The 15,305-nt window shown below is 46.8% G+C and overlaps 1 protein-coding gene across 1 annotated transcript in view; it reads left to right on the forward strand.

Annotated features, from left to right (window-relative positions):
- The first annotated feature begins 2,043 nt into the window (after nt 1-2,043).
- FAM135B (family with sequence similarity 135 member B) overlaps nt 2,044-15,305 on the forward strand; it is a 173,432-nt gene continuing 160,170 nt past the window's right edge. Inside the window, exon 1 of the mRNA XM_028105680.1 lies at nt 2,044-2,120. Within this exon, the coding sequence (XP_027961481.1) occupies nt 2,044-2,120 (77 nt within the window). The remainder of the gene's footprint in view (nt 2,121-15,305) is intronic.

Consider the following 15,305-nt stretch of genomic DNA (forward strand, 5'->3'; position numbering starts at 1 on the left):
GCAGTGCGTGAAATGCGTGTGAACCCCCCGAGCAGTGTTTGGCGTGCAGGAGGCTGGAACGTTAGTGTGTGGTGTTCTTGCTCTCCCTCTGTTCCTTCCTCTGTAACATCCTCCCAGAGTTGGGGACCAGGGAATGTCAGGAATTACTGACACTGGCAACCACAAGCAGCGGTCAGATGGGCTTTGCTGGCTCTGCAGTGTTTCAAGGATTGAGACTGAGCGCGGGGCAGGGAAGTAGGGAAGAGACAGCCATCCCTGTGTTTAACGTGATAATGAAATTAGGTGCAGAGTGGCTTTATTTGCTGGCCCTCAGTTCAGCTCTTAGAGGAAGTGCCTTGAGGTTGAAACCCGAGGGGTGGGTTTCTGACCTTGACCGGCTCAGGTGTGCACCTGGAGGGCTCTCCCATTAGGGAGATAGGTTTTCAGCACATTTTGTGAGCCACACCTCTCTGGGCGTGTGAGCTTGAAATTCCGTTTTGCGGGATTTATAGAGGCTGTGTTCTGGGATCTGCTGCATTTTAATCTGGTCAGCGGAATTCTGCATCTTCAGAAATATTTCCCTGCGTGGCACCCTTGCCAGAGCCAAGATGCGGTGTTAAGGCCACATTAATCTCTTGTGCTCTTATTCTTGGGAGCTGGCCTAGCAGGACCACACTGGCTACAGTGAGGTCATGCTCTGAACCCCAGTGCTGGTGTTCTGGTCATTGAAGCATCAGGGGAGCAGAAGGAAGAAAGGCTTTGAAGGGAGACCTAGGTGCCAGCTAGGAGAGACTGGATCTCCTCTTAGCTTCCGTGCTCCCTCTCTCTCATTCTCCCCTTCCCCAAGTTCATGCCAACTGCCACCCAGCAAGAACCTCCTGGCTCCCCAAGAACCTGCTCATTGCAAGTAATTACCTCCTGTCCTATGGGGACTCCTCCTAGGTAGCTTGTATCACCCCATTACACATGGTGGCAAACTGAGGCTTGGAGAAAGTGCAGACCCCCTCCAAAGTACACACCACTAGAGCATTCTAGATGAGGAAAGTGGGTCCAGATTAGAGCCTCTCTGATCCTTTTCCTCATCTGCATTATGGGGCAAGAACCTTTTATCACAAAATTCTTCTTGGATAAAATCAGGCAACTTACAGAAAATACTTTATGCAGCACCAAGAATATAGTAGGTGCTCCATAGAAGTCAGTTTCTTTCCCTTCCTCCAAATCACTGGTGTCTAGACAATTTCATATCCTCAGAAAGTTCAGCCTGCTTTGAGTCTTTCTTCCCCTTGGTTCATTTCTCAACCTAGACTTGGACTATTTTAATTTTGTTCCCTCCCATCGTCCCCATGCGGCCCTCTTGTTATTGGCCCTAAGGTCTCCAACTTGGAAAATGAGCATCCTGTCAAGTTGGGTTCAACATCTGGGCAATGGCACCCACTCCCTCGGCTTCCTGTGCTCAGTAGAAAGCACATCTGGAATTGCCACTCCAGGTCCCTTAGCACTTTTGAGATGGCATTTATACTAACAACGATCAAGTCCTTTTCAATTACTGTTATTAATCATTATGCATGTCAGGAACTGTGCAAAGTGCTCTGTGTGGTAGACACGTTTAATCTGTCCATCCTCTATCCGTTTTGTGCTATTATCAGGGTTCGTGTTATAGAGGAGAAGTTAAGTGACTTGCTCAGGGTCACGCAGGTGGAAAGTGGAACAGCAGGGACTCTTGCTCCATTGGCCATTGGCCATGTGCTCATGGCTGGGCAGCTGTTGCATCCACAGCATGGACAGGTAAGGAAGGGCATAGCCCTGCTTTAGGATTAGGATAACTAGGTCCGAGTCTGGTCGTTCCAGGAGTGAGCTGAGTGACATTAAGTGTGTCTTCTGTCTCTGTGTCTTTTCCTATAACAGGAACCCCTGAGTGATGACATCCAGTGGACCCACCATGCTCCCAGGGGTCAGGTACATTGGGTTCCCCTTGTGGAAGCCCAGGCTCTCTGTGTTTGGCTGATGGGATATCTCAAGCTGTTAATTTCTCTCTTGTTTTTCAGGTAATGAACCAAAAAGATCATGTCTGAAGTACAAGGAACGGTTGAGTTTTCTGTAGAGCTACATAAATTTTATAATGTGGATCTCTTTCAGAGAGGGTAAGTATGCATCACTATATCTATTGGTGTGTGCACGCACATGTGTATACAGTTGACCCTTGAACAACATGGGTTTGGGCTATGCAGGTCCAGTTGTACATGGATTTATAAATATAGCATAGCGCTGTGGATGTCATTTCTCTTCCTTATGATTTGCTCAGTAACATTTCTTTCCTCTAGCTTACTTTAGAGTAAGAAAGAATACAGTGGGGGCGCCTGGGTGGCTCAGATGGTTAAGCATCTGCCTTCGGCTTAGGTCATGATTCTGGGGTCCTGGGATCGAGCCCCACATCGGGTTCCTGGCTCAGTGGGGAGCCTGCTTGTCCCTCTCCCTCTCCCCCTCTTCCCAGTTCATTGTCCCCCTCTCTCTGTATCTCTGTCAAATGAATAAATTAAAAAAAAATCTTAAATAAAAGAAAGAATACAGTGTATAATACATTCAACATACAAAATATGTGTCCTTGGCTGTTTATGTGATCAGTAAGGCTTCTGGTCAACAGTAGGCTAGTAGTAGCTAAGTTTTTGGAGAGTCCAAAGTCCTACATGATTTTCGACTCTGTGGGTGTGGGTGGGTGGTGGGTGCCTCGAACCCCATTGTTGGTCAAGGGTCCTGTGTGTGTGTGTGTGTGTGTGTGTGTGTGTGTGTGTGTGTGAGTGAGACTGTTTCTCCCGGCAGGAGGTAGAGGTGGTAAGGACAGGTTGTAGGACATTTTAGATTAATGAGGAAAGGATTTTCATTATTTTTCCTGTGAAGTGGAACATCCAAAAGTTTAGTACAATTGAAAATCACCCACATATTGACAGACTTGAGAATGCTCATTTCTCCCCTCCCTCCTGCACCTCCGTCCACGTCCTCTCTTCTGGGTTGCTCTTCCCATGATGTACATTGGTCAGTTTTAAAGGGAAGTGGATTTATTGGCAATGAAGCTTGCTTGTGTAGCTCTGAGAAAAAAGTGTGCCTGCGTCATCAATATTTGGAGCGCCCATCTCCCCAAAACTGCATGTCATAAAACCTGTGCCTAGATCTCTCAAGAACTGAAAATTTGTGATGTCCTCTTTAAATACAGAAGTAAAATGTAGTTGCTTGCGGTGTTTGCGGATGTGTTCTGAATTTGGTGTTGTGTATGTGTGATCTCAGTAGGTCTTCAGGATAGACTTCCCTCTCAGGGTCACTGCAAATAATAACCACATGGAATGGTTATGTGAAGCATCCAGTCCCACAGCAGGACTCTATGTACTCCCAGTGGCACCCGCTGCTTCCCTGGGTTACAGACAAGGAAACCTAAGTTCATAGAAACTGAATTTGTGATGTGCTCAAGTTAACAGCAAAACAGGAGGTTTTCCATGTTGTGGAAAGCTGACCTTCATGCTCCAGAGCCAAAATACAACTCCAAGACAGAGTTGGGGATAAAGAAGAGCAATAGTTTTATTGCCGTGCCGGGCAAATGAGGCTGCTCATGGCCTTCAAAAAACTGCAAGGCTTCCCAGAGGAAGGGGCTGGGGCATTTTATTGGGAAATATAGGATCTAACTGGTTCTGGCAGGAACCGTGGATGAGCTGCCAGCCTCCTTGTTAGTTATGGGTCGTTTCCAGGGCTGCACTGAGTTCCTGAAAGGCAAGTCCAGGAAGGGAGTAGGGGAGGTTTGCAGAAGGGGGGAGGAAGGTTACTTTAAATTCGAGCTTAGCTGAAGCATCAGGGCAGCCATTTTGATTTTGGTTCAACTTTATGCTTTTAAGTGGTTCCATCTATTGGCTTGTTTTTGCTGCATAACGAACCACCCTTAACCGTAGTGGCTTAAAACTGCAGCCCTCCATTTAGCTTCTGATTCTGAGGGCAGGCAGGTTGAGCCTGGTCGAGTTGGGCAGTTCTGCTGAGCTGGAGCAGGCCTGGCCACCCTCACCACGGTTTGCTCCAGGACTGGGCCCTAGACTGGGAGGCGGCAGATAAGCCCTCCAAGCAGGAGTGGAAACACACACAACACAACGTCCTGCTAGCTAGCCTCAGACTCACAGAGGGGGGTTTCCGTGGCCTTCTGCTGACCAAAGCCAAGTGCAAGGACAGTCTGGATTCAGGGCGGAGAAGTAGAGACCATCTCACACTTCTACCATCTGCCACCCGGGTCAGGCTCCAGTTTCAAAAGGATCGCTCTGAAGTTCATGCTTCTAGTACCTCTTGTATATGATGACCCCTTGTTACATGAGGTGTGATTCGGTGACCGGGCCATTTTAGTAAGTGACCTGAATCAGGTGGTGCGGGGCACAGGCAATGATCCTGGGGCCAGCTATGTTGCAGGGACCGGGCCCATGAAGGGTTCTGGTCGGGATTCTGGAGCTGAGTTTTGAGGAAGTAAAGCTCTGTGCATCCTGCAGAAGCTCATCACCATGGGTCTGCACCGCCTCGCTTGATCAGAAGTTGGGTGGTAGAGTGAGAAAAATCTGGGCTTGGGGCCCCGCCTCCTGAGTCATGGCTTGGTTTCTGCTTCCTAGAGCCCCTTTGGTACCCCCCACATTCTGCTGTTCACGTTTGAGAATGTCATGTGTCTATCATAGTGTTAGATACTTCTACTGATTATTTCCTAAATCCTCATCACCAACCATAGCATGAGTGATAATATCTTTATTTTGCCTGATGGGTAACTTGGGATCAGGGTGGTGGAACAATCCGCACCTCTAACATGGCAGAGGGGGGATATGGGGCTGAGTTGCTTGTTTCTGTGATGTAAGCCTGACCTCCAAAGTGGGCTGCCTTCTCCCCAGGGCTGCACAAAACATTCATCAGGATGTGGGAAAAAAATATTAAAACTTCCACTAACATAACTGTTCTCATCAAAAATCAGAGAGAAATCAAGCTCCATTAATAATTAGAATCCAGGCTGACCCTGGAAATCTTTTGTGTCCATATGGCACACAGTCTTGAGTTCTACTCAGTAACTCTGGCCTCAAATAAAAGGGTGTCCCACAGCACAGATGAGTTGATGACATCACCCTCATGTTGCAAAATACTACAGTTTGGACTGGGCAGTTATGCACATCTGTAAATTGTTTTCTACTTTTAACTACACTAACCCCCCTAAAGTAGCAAGTGCCTTAAAAACAAATACTATAAAGCAATTATGAATTGAAGGTAATATTACTAATGAAAGTATTGCAAACAGCAGGAAATCACAGAACCCCACTGGTCTTCTCCTGCACAAGCCTGTTCATACACACACTGAGATTGAATGACAAGCTGATCAGATTCAAAAATAAGTAGGCTGAGAAATTTGAACTTACTTAAAGAACTCTTTGATATGTGGATTTGTAACCATAATTGTTCATAATACACTTTATCCTAATGGTATTCTGGGCCTTCAGGTACTGACTAAGTCTTGTATGAAATCGTCACCATTAGCAGGACATTTCAAGGGACACATCCAGAACTGGAAAAGGGCCCTGTCCAGTTGGTTAAGGAGTTTACAAGATGAGTGTGGAAACCATGACCCACTCAGCCAGCCTAAGATCCTCTAGGGGTCTGTGTGTTTTGGGGAGTTTTCTTGTGTAGCCATGCTCACCACCAAAGTCTAATATTTAATTAAACTAAATTAAAACCAGAACATCGAATCACTGTAATAGGCATATTTTTAGTAACAGCAAAAAGGTTATGTGTTCCTTTAATATAAAAAGGAATTAATTTTTAAAACATGGATTATTACATTCCTTATCTCATCTTTTAAAACATCCTTTTCTGTACTTACAATACATATTGCATAGGAGTATGCGGTCGTGCGGGTATATTTATAAATAAATATACGTATACTGGGGTTGCATGCTTGAAGATATTTTTACTGTAAGTATGAAATCACTGGCAGTTGGTGACCTTGGGTCTAGTGGAACAAGGTTCTCACAAATTTCTTCCAGCTCTCCATGCTAGCACTTCATTGTGATGGTACTTTGATGTGGATGAGGGCATAATCTTATGATCAATATGCTTGCAGTGGGCTTCATAGCAGCCATGGCCATGAACAGGCTGGGGCATCATTTTGATGAAGGCAGTCAGACCTCTTAGGGGGATGGAGTGGGTTCTTAGATCTCTAGAGCCCTGTCAGCAGTAATAACTTGAAATTAAGAGTCCCCAGTCCCCTGGGTCCAGGCTGTAGAGAGCCATGGACAGGCCAGATGTGGTACCAGCCAGGATTCTGCATCTTCCAGGTTCATGCTGCTCGATCACCAAGGATTTTCCCGCTCTGAACCCCACAGGAGCCATGTTGACAGAGAGATGTCGTTACTTTACCCAGCAAACACTCCGCGGGGAGGTGATGATTGCAATTCAAGCCTAGTGGATGAGGTGTGTCCCACATGAAAGAAAATGGAGGATTTCCATGTGTCATTGAAGAGAAAGAAGGCAGCATTTGGGGAGGCTGGCCCATTTTTAGGTGTGAGGATGTGCTCCAAAGGACCTTGGGTGGTAGAAATTAGAGTTAGGGGTTGCAAAGGAAGGAAAGTGCCCTTCCTCAGACTGCACTTGCCTGTGGGCATCCCCATTCCAGCAGTTTCTCCAGATAATGAGACATGCCCCTTGTACCTCCAACCCGACGTTCTACATCATCATTGCCCTTTTTGGCCAGGTAGACAGTCCCTCTTGATTCGTTGTGAGATGTTGTGTCAGAACCACGTGGATGCAGAACTGAGAGTATTACATGAGATTCTGCCCCGATTGCTTGCTTCTAGCAAGCGATTGCTTGCTTCTAGCACATTTACATTTGTGGATGGTTTTTCTAGTCCCAGAACGCATATTGCCTTTTGGTGATGTTTGCTGTGAGCAAACAGTCAACTTGCATTTATCCAAAGTCTATATTGACTGAAGCAAATTCTCCAAGGAAAAGAATCTCCTGAAACCAGTCAATAGGCATTGGGAATTGTCAACCCATGCTTGGCAGCAAGACTCATCCTGACAAAAAGGGCAGGGGCAGGGAGACACTGGGGAGCCTGGCTTGGGGGGGTCAGACCTGAATGTTAAGCCACACTCTGCCCCTTGTAGGCTCTGAGAGCGTGAAAATGTCCCTTTAAGCCACCATTTTGTCACCTGTAAAATGGTGATGACACAGTCTCACGGGGTAATCAGAAGTTTTATGGTATTGATTGCATGAACTACTATATGTAGAGCACCTAACATGGTGCCTGGTATCTAGTAGACGCTATCTAACTTGTCATTACTACTAATACTGATGTGACCACATCGGTTTCCTCTTTACAACCCTCCAGCTTGCTCATGCTCTCATCCAGCTTAGTGTGCAAAACCTGAATGGTTTGACCTTAAACTTCTGCACTTTATCATCTGTGCTCAGATCATTCTTTTTTTTTTTTTAAAGATTTTATTTATTTATTTGAGAGAGAGAGAATGAGAGATAGAGAGCACGAGAGGGAAGAGGGTCAGAGGGAGAAGCAGACTCCCTGCTGAGCAGGGAGCCCGATGTGGGACTCGATCCCGGGACTCCAGGATCATGACCTGAGCCGAAGGCAGTCGCTTAACCAACTGAGCCACCCAGGCGCCCTGTGCTCAGATCATTCTTGACCCTCCTCCTTGTAATATCTACCTTGAAGATTCTACCCTATTAAGTTCTAGCTTAAATATAATCTCCTGTCCAGACTATTTGTTTACTGATAGTTATCTACTGTATTCAGCCCAGTTTATAGGAATCCCTCATTCCCATATTTTTAAAAGCCTGCCTCTCATATGTTTTATTCCGCCATCCGCTGACACAGTCATTACTATAATAAACACAAGTGAGCATATGCTATGGTAATAGTCTCTAGAAACATGAAGATGAGAGACTCTGCCCACAGAGTGTTTACCAGCTAATGAGGGAGGCAGATACACAAAGAGGAAGTGACCACCATGTGGGATAAGTTCTGTGACAAACACAGTCCTGGGATGCTATCAAGAGAAACAACAGGGGGAAGCCACTCTGTGGGCAGGGTCAGAGAAGGTGTCCCGGGAGGAGATCGCACAGAGCTGTCGCTTGAAAGGTGGGTGGGAGCCAGCCGTGCAGGGGCCCTGGGAGGGCAGGACCACAGAATGGCTCAGTGGTCAGGAGGCAGAATCCACCCGGAAGGCCACGGGGAAGGGGGGAGTAAGAAGGGGGGAGTGGAGGATCATGGAACTTACTGCAGCCTGTCTCTTGTTAGACTGGTGATTACAGGGATGTTAATGTCAGTGCCACAGACGTTCTGAGATGGCAGTGGTGGGGGACAGGGCCAGGCTGCAGAAGGGAATGGTGGTGATGGCCTGTCTGGCTTTGTCTTCTCGTCCACTGGCTTGAGGCTTCTTAAGGCTAAGGACCTGATCTTACCTGACTTTCTATGGCCTGTGTCCGGCCCGGAACAGAGCCTGGCATCTCCTCGGAGATCCATAACAGCTTGTGTTTGCCCTGGTGGAATTTTCTGCTTCTTTGAGAACTTCCTGCAACTCAGATGGGGGTCACATGGATCTTTATTAAATGATACCAACAATGAGAAAACAGTTCCTAATTCCTGATGTACTATTTACATCAGTGCATCTCAGAGTGTGGCCTGTGGGCTACAGCATCCCCATTACACTGCTGTTAGAGTTGCAGACTCATGGCCCTGTCCCAGACCGACCAAGTCAGAATTGCTGGTCATGAGGCTCAGAAAACCACGTCTTCCCATGTTCTCCAGCTGAGTCTGGGGGAGCAGCACAGGAAGTTTCTATGACAGTATCATCCTAGACTGTGTGCTACAGTCATCTGCAGAACCAAAAAATCTACCCTCTAGGCTAATTAAATAGCGATTTTTGGGGTGGGAACCCTAGGCACCAGCACTAGTAAAGTTGCCCAGGTGGTTCCCAGGTGGAGAATGATGGGGTTAGGACCAAGGGAAGAGTCCAGACGCTGAATAACCTCGGCCTTGCTTGGAGACCCTTCTTCCAAAAAGAATAGACCCAGTTCCCTTCCTTCTTAGCAGGACTGTGGCATCTCTGCTTCCCCAGTAGGAGACTGGACCTTGCCTCCCTTTGCACGTGGATGCCTCCTGCTCAAAAGCCCGTGGAGATTCCGTGTTAGCTTTCCAGTGTGGATTCTGGAAGCTGGAAAGCAGAAAGGAAGGTCTTACTTCATTTACAACAGTTTTCTCGTAAGGAAATACTTAAGTGAACAAGTAAAAAGTACACAAGTATAACCCCCCACTATGTGAATATTTGTAGTCATCAATTTATTAATATCTCATTTATACTTAGGAGCGTGTGAGTCTTCATTCCCAAGGGAGCCAACACTTGTCCTTGAAAATGTATTTAAATTTCATTTTAATTCAGACAAAGCTCTACATCAAACTGGCTTGCTTTCTTTTTTTTTAAGATTTTATTTATTTATTTATTTGACAGAGATACAGCAAGAGAGGGAACACAAGCAGGGAAGGTGGGAGATGGAGAAGCAGGCTCCCTACGGATCAAGGAGCCTGATGTGGGGCTCGATCCCAGGACTCTGGGATCATGACCTGAGCTGAAGGCAGATGCTTAACGACTGAGCCACCCAGGCGTCCCAAACTGGCTTTCGTTCTGAGCGAGGGTTTTCCCTAACGTTGAGCTTCATCTTCTGGCCTTTCCTACACACTTCCTCTACAATCTCACTTAGGAGATTCTCTGCCCCAAGGTTTCAGATGGTTACAGATACATTCTGTCCTACCCACAGAAAGACCTGCAATCAGTATTATCAGATCTGATGTCTAAGGTCAGACACTCACGGAACTATTAGGATTGAAATGCCCTTTGAACAAACTTACCTGCCTTTTCTCTACCAGAGTGAAAATGGTTGAGTCATAAGTCAGGGGATTCCTGAAAGAAAATGCCATCTTTTGTTTATGCCTCAATGTCCCCATCACAGTCTAATGGCCGGCGACAGCCAGCTCCCTGTGAAATGAGTTAACTGCCTTGATATGCCTTAATAGACTCAGAAATACAATTATCTTTGCTTGCCAGAGATCAATTAATTGATTTGTCTGGTTCTGTCAGAAACAATCTCTTTCTTCTTATTAAAATAAGTTACCATCCTTTTCATTCATTCCCTCATTTTTGAAAGGGAGTAGGGATTATAAAGGGTTGAGAGCTCCATTGGATGTCCAGCTTTGCTGGGTAAGGAGAGGCCAAGATGGTTCTGGGAGGGCAGGGTGTGTGCGAACCCGCCGGTGAGTATCTCCAGGGACTTGACGGGTGCATTTGCTGCAGAGACAGAGCGTGCGCCCTGATGAATGGCCAGCGGGTCCGATCTTCATGGCGTAGAAACCATGGATCTCATGCACCATTTCAGGCCCATGACTCTACACGTGTGCAAACGCAGATACCCTTTACTTTTGTATAAGTCAGTGTGAATCAGGATTTTTATCCCTCAGAGTCAGAGTCAAGGGTTCCGTCTAGCACAGGGAGTGTGGGTCAGCTCCATGGTCTCTAAGAATAAAATTCCATAATTGTTGTTTTAATAAAAAATCTGATCTCCCCTTCCCAGTAAAAAGGCATTATTAGAATTATTCCTATGATGGTTACTCAAGTATTCATGTAGTTGGGAGACCCTGGATTATTTTTCTAGCAAATCCACATTCCTGTCAACAGTTGCCCCATTTTTTTCTTCTTTTACCTTTGAATCTGTGACTTCTTGAGCCTGCTGCTTTTAAGCCTTTTATCCTCTTAACTGCTGAGCCTGAGGACAGGCTCAGCAGGTCTGTGAAGAAGAGCCCCTTCCAGGGGGCTCAGTGTGGCCTGTAGAGATTAACATGCTTCTGGTGAACTCAGGGCCACCCACAGGGGGAATCAGAGGTGAGGCAGGAGTCCCTGGGCAGTGTGGCCCTTTCTCCTTTTGAGCTCAAAGTGGTGCTTGCCAAGGCCTCTCAGGGGAGCAAAAGGCCTCTGGTCTCGAAGGTGGTAGAGGGAAAGGCGTACAGGCACAGATCTTGATTCGGATTCTGTTTTTTCTGTTATTAGCCAGGTGCCCATGGGCAAGATGCTAACCTCTGGTCTCCGTTACTTCACTGGTTTTACAGGAAACCAGTGAGGTGATATTTGTAAAGCTCCTAGTTAAACTGAAGTCCAGACCTTGCAGGGCTAGTCAAGACGGCCTGAAGTGACCCGCTGATCTAGCCGGAATCTGAACTGGGTGTTCCTTCCTGTGTTTTAAGCAGGTGCTTTAATAGTCGCCACAACTAATCCCCCAGGAAGAGGTAAAGGCCTCGTGGTTTTACAATTATTTTAGGGGCGCCTGGGTAGTTCAGTTGGCTAAGCATCTGACTTCAGCTTGGGTCATGACCTCAGGGTCCTGGGATGGAGCCCTGCATGCAGCCCTGCATGCAGCCCTGCATCCAGCCCTGAATCAAGCTCTTCGCTCAGCGGGGAGTCTACTTCTCTCTCTCCTCTGCCCCTCCCCATGCTCATGTGCTCTCTCTCTCTCTCTTTCTCCTTCTCTCTCTCAAATAAATAAATAAAATCCTAAAAAAAATTTTTTTTAAAGTTGCCAGTGGAAAACCAAGTGGACGCCATGCCGATTCAGATTGGCCTCACCGGGGGAAATCCTGCTTCCTGTTCTTTACCTCATACTTGGGATCTCCAAAATAAAAATGCCACCTTTCTTTTTGTTTCCAGCCTTGTTGAGAGATCATTGACCTGTAAGGTTATGTAAGCCTAAGGTGTACATGTGCTGATTTGGCCTATGTTTATATTGTGAAAGGATCACAGTAGGGTTAGTTAATACACCCATCACCTCCCGTAGTTGCTGCTGCTGCTGTGTGTGTGTGTGTGTGTGTGGTGAGCACATGTAAGTCTACTCTTTGAGCATCTTCCAGTGCACAATACATTTCTAAAGAAATAATTGTTTTGGGGACTCTGGTGCAATATAGTCAATAGAGATATACTAAATCACAGATGTTTCTTTTCTTGAAGGTTCTTTGAATAGATCTTGGGTCAGAGTAGAAGGCGTAAGGGAGTGAGGTCCTTAATGGCTCTTGTTTGGTTCCATTGGTTGTCCAATATTGCTCAAAAGCAATTTTAAAATACACTTCATCAGATTTCCTCATTTTAAATGTTTAATTACACACATAGGCACAAATAAGATAATTGTGCCTGGTGAAGGAATCATGATGACAGTTCCTTCTACTTTTCCTCATTTTTCACAATACACGTATTACTTTTATAATCAAAATTCCTTCCCACCTTCTCTCTCCTTTTCCCCGGCCCCTCCCTCCCCTTCCCTGTCTCTTCCTCCCCCCTCTGCCCCCCCACTCCCTCTCTTTCCCTCCCTCCCTCCCTCCCTTTTCTTTCATTGAGCAAACACTATTTTATATGCACACGTGTTTTCCTTTCAAAAATGTAATAAACCAGTTTGTTCTCTGTTTTTTCTCTTTCCCTGTTGGGAACACTTCCTGTAACCCTGTGCATTCCTTTACATCATGTATAATCAGTACAAAGGATTCCCTTACAGGGTTCAACCATAAGTTACTTAACCAGGGCTCTCTTCTTGGACATTGTTTTATTTTTTAAAAAAACTAGAATGCATTTTATTATTTAGAATTTGTCATGACATTTATTTTAAAATTAGGAAATGTTTCATGCTTGATAACAAAACCCAGTTACCCTGAAGATGACTAAATTTTGCTGCCTCTCATGCTTCTAAGTCCCTGGCAATGTTAATTGAGGAAGGACATGACTTTCAGCCTAACAGCCCTCACTCCCAGATCTCTGTTCCTTCTCCTCCTGAACCCCTGTGAAAGGCGCAGTCCGGAGCTCCAAGGAATTCAGCATGGACTCAGGGGCTCTGTGGCATCAGGCAGTAGATCTCCACTCCTTCAGTGTGAGGAGCTCTTGGGAGCCGCAGAAGTCTGACCATTTCCCCTCCTGCTGATGCTGGGGTCTCCATGCCTCCACCAGTCCCACCTGCTGACATTCAGGTCTCTGAAGTTACTGTTTGGGGACTTTTGGGAAAAGGGGTGTCATCAGTAGGAGGCTGGCCCTTTCCTGCTCTTTCTAAAAATAGGCGGCCGTTTGTGTTCACCAGCGCACTCTGTGTTCCCCAAAAAGGTGAAATTCTCAGCTTTCTTTGAAAAACTCTCTTTGCTTTCATTTGATGAAGTCATCTCTTGAATTCTGTCTCAGCCCACTGGAGTCAACCAGAATTTCCCTGGAGAGGAAAATTTTAAAATTCTGTATCGCTACAAATAACCTCTCATAATCCCATAATTTGACAAGGAGTATTATCCGTCCACTGCAGAGGAAGCAAGAGGCTCGGGTAGGAGCCTCTACAGAGAGAACTACAGAGTCCTACTGTCAAGGGCAAATCAGACTCAGACTTGCTTTCCTTGCTGCTGGCCACCCACTGCATCTCTTCCATGCATAATAAGAGGATGACCTGTTGGGAATTCAGTCCTTCCGGCCAATGATGGGCAGGCAGGAGGGGTACTTTCTCAAACAAACATATTCACACCTCCATGACAAAAGTTCTTCCCCTAAATAGAACCCTCACAGATGAGCATTTGCTCCCCCTTTTTCTTACCCACTAAAACTTGCCCTCATGTCATCCTCCTCAAGAGCGAATGTGTGGCTTCCCTCCCATGGAGTTCCCCTACACATCCCTCCTGGTGAAGCAGATCACTGTCATTGCCTGTTCCTCTGTTTATGCATTTATAAACTTGTTAATGTACTCATCCAGGGGACATTGGGCTCTGGCTCTCCTCAGCACTGCCCTAGGAACTCTGGCAGAACAAGAAGAAAGAGACATGAACTCAAATTGTTCACAGCGGACTGCGGGAGTTAGAGATGCAAGTCAAGAGAGTGACGTCCCAAACGGGACAGCAGAGTGTGAACAAGGATGCCCTCCCCTCACCCGGGAGGCCTCAGGACAGGTTACCTGCAAGAGGGGGCTCACTAGTCACATAAAGACTGGGAGGGAGCCCCAGGCATTGAGACCCCCATGTGCAAAGGCCCTGAAATGGAAAAGCGTGGCACCTCCTGGAAAGTGCCTCAATGTTTGGTGGTCTTTTCCATAACCTGGGAGGGGTGCTAACCCCGGTCATCGTGAAGATTTGCTCTGTCCTGGAGCAAATGGAATTGGAAGAATTGGGGCTTTTACGTAATGTGGAGAGGGAGAGAAGGGTTGCAGTGGAAATCAGCGTTCCCTTGGGTGAATTAGTAGATGAAGCCAGGGGTGGGGGTGTGGGGGAGGGGAACTGGGCAGTCAGGGTGGATGACGTGAGTCCACAGGTCCAGAGGCCACAAGGGAGCTGAGTCCAAGGACAGGCAGGAATCTGGGCTGGGATCCATCGGCTCATGGGTGTTCAGTGACTTGTGACACTTTGTGAGCTCAGACCGTGTGTCAGGAGCTTTAGGACCTCAGTTCGCCTGGGGCTACTGACAGCTCTATGAGTTAGGTATTATTACTTTCATCTTCCAGATGAGTAAACTGAGGCCCGGAGATATACCTGGCTATCCGACAGCAGAGCCAGGGTTTGAATTCATGGCTATCTGTCTGCAAAGCCAGGACGATCAACACTGTTCTTTACTCTGTTGGCAAGGCAGACTCCAAGAGAAAAATCACCATTTCAATACATCTGAAGGTGAGGAAACATGCAAAAGTGTCTGAGCTAAAGCTGTTGAGGAGGTGTCAGAAGCACCAAAAGAGTGGAGAAATCGCATAAGTGAAGAAAGGGGAGAGCCTGAAGGAGGGAGCATCCCCAGGGTCGCATGTTGCAGACTGATCAAAGGGTATGGGGACCCAGAGTGTCCTGAATTTGGCCTCAGGTGGTCAAGGTTCACCTTTGTCAGAATAGTTTGTTTGTATGATGGGAGCGTGGAGCCAGAGAGCCTGGTACGCAGACAGATGCGACCTGGCCCTGCAGAGGAAAGTCTCCCCAAGTACTGGGGAGAGCAGACTCCTGAACTGGGCTTTGCTATTCAGTGTGATCAAGCCAAGTAGAGCCAAGGGGCATGGCCATTCACCACCTGCTGCCCTTTTTGAGCTGATGTTGCTGGGGTGGGAGAAGGTGCTGGGAGGGCCTCTGGGGGAGGCAGAAGTGCCTACCAAGGAGCTGGAACTTTCTCTTGTGGGGTTGGTGCAGGAGGATTGAGTATGGGATGTTGTAAGCAGGTGAGTGATCAGATTTGGATCAGAACATCATTTGTTGGACGTGTAGGGCCAAGATTGTAGCAGGAGGATCAGT

This window comes from Eumetopias jubatus, unplaced genomic scaffold (assembly GCF_037043125.1).
Source record: "Eumetopias jubatus isolate StellerSeaLion01/CBP00866 unplaced genomic scaffold, mEumJub1_p1.0 scaffold_4, whole genome shotgun sequence".
Classification (NCBI taxonomy): domain Eukaryota; kingdom Metazoa; phylum Chordata; class Mammalia; order Carnivora; family Otariidae; genus Eumetopias; species Eumetopias jubatus.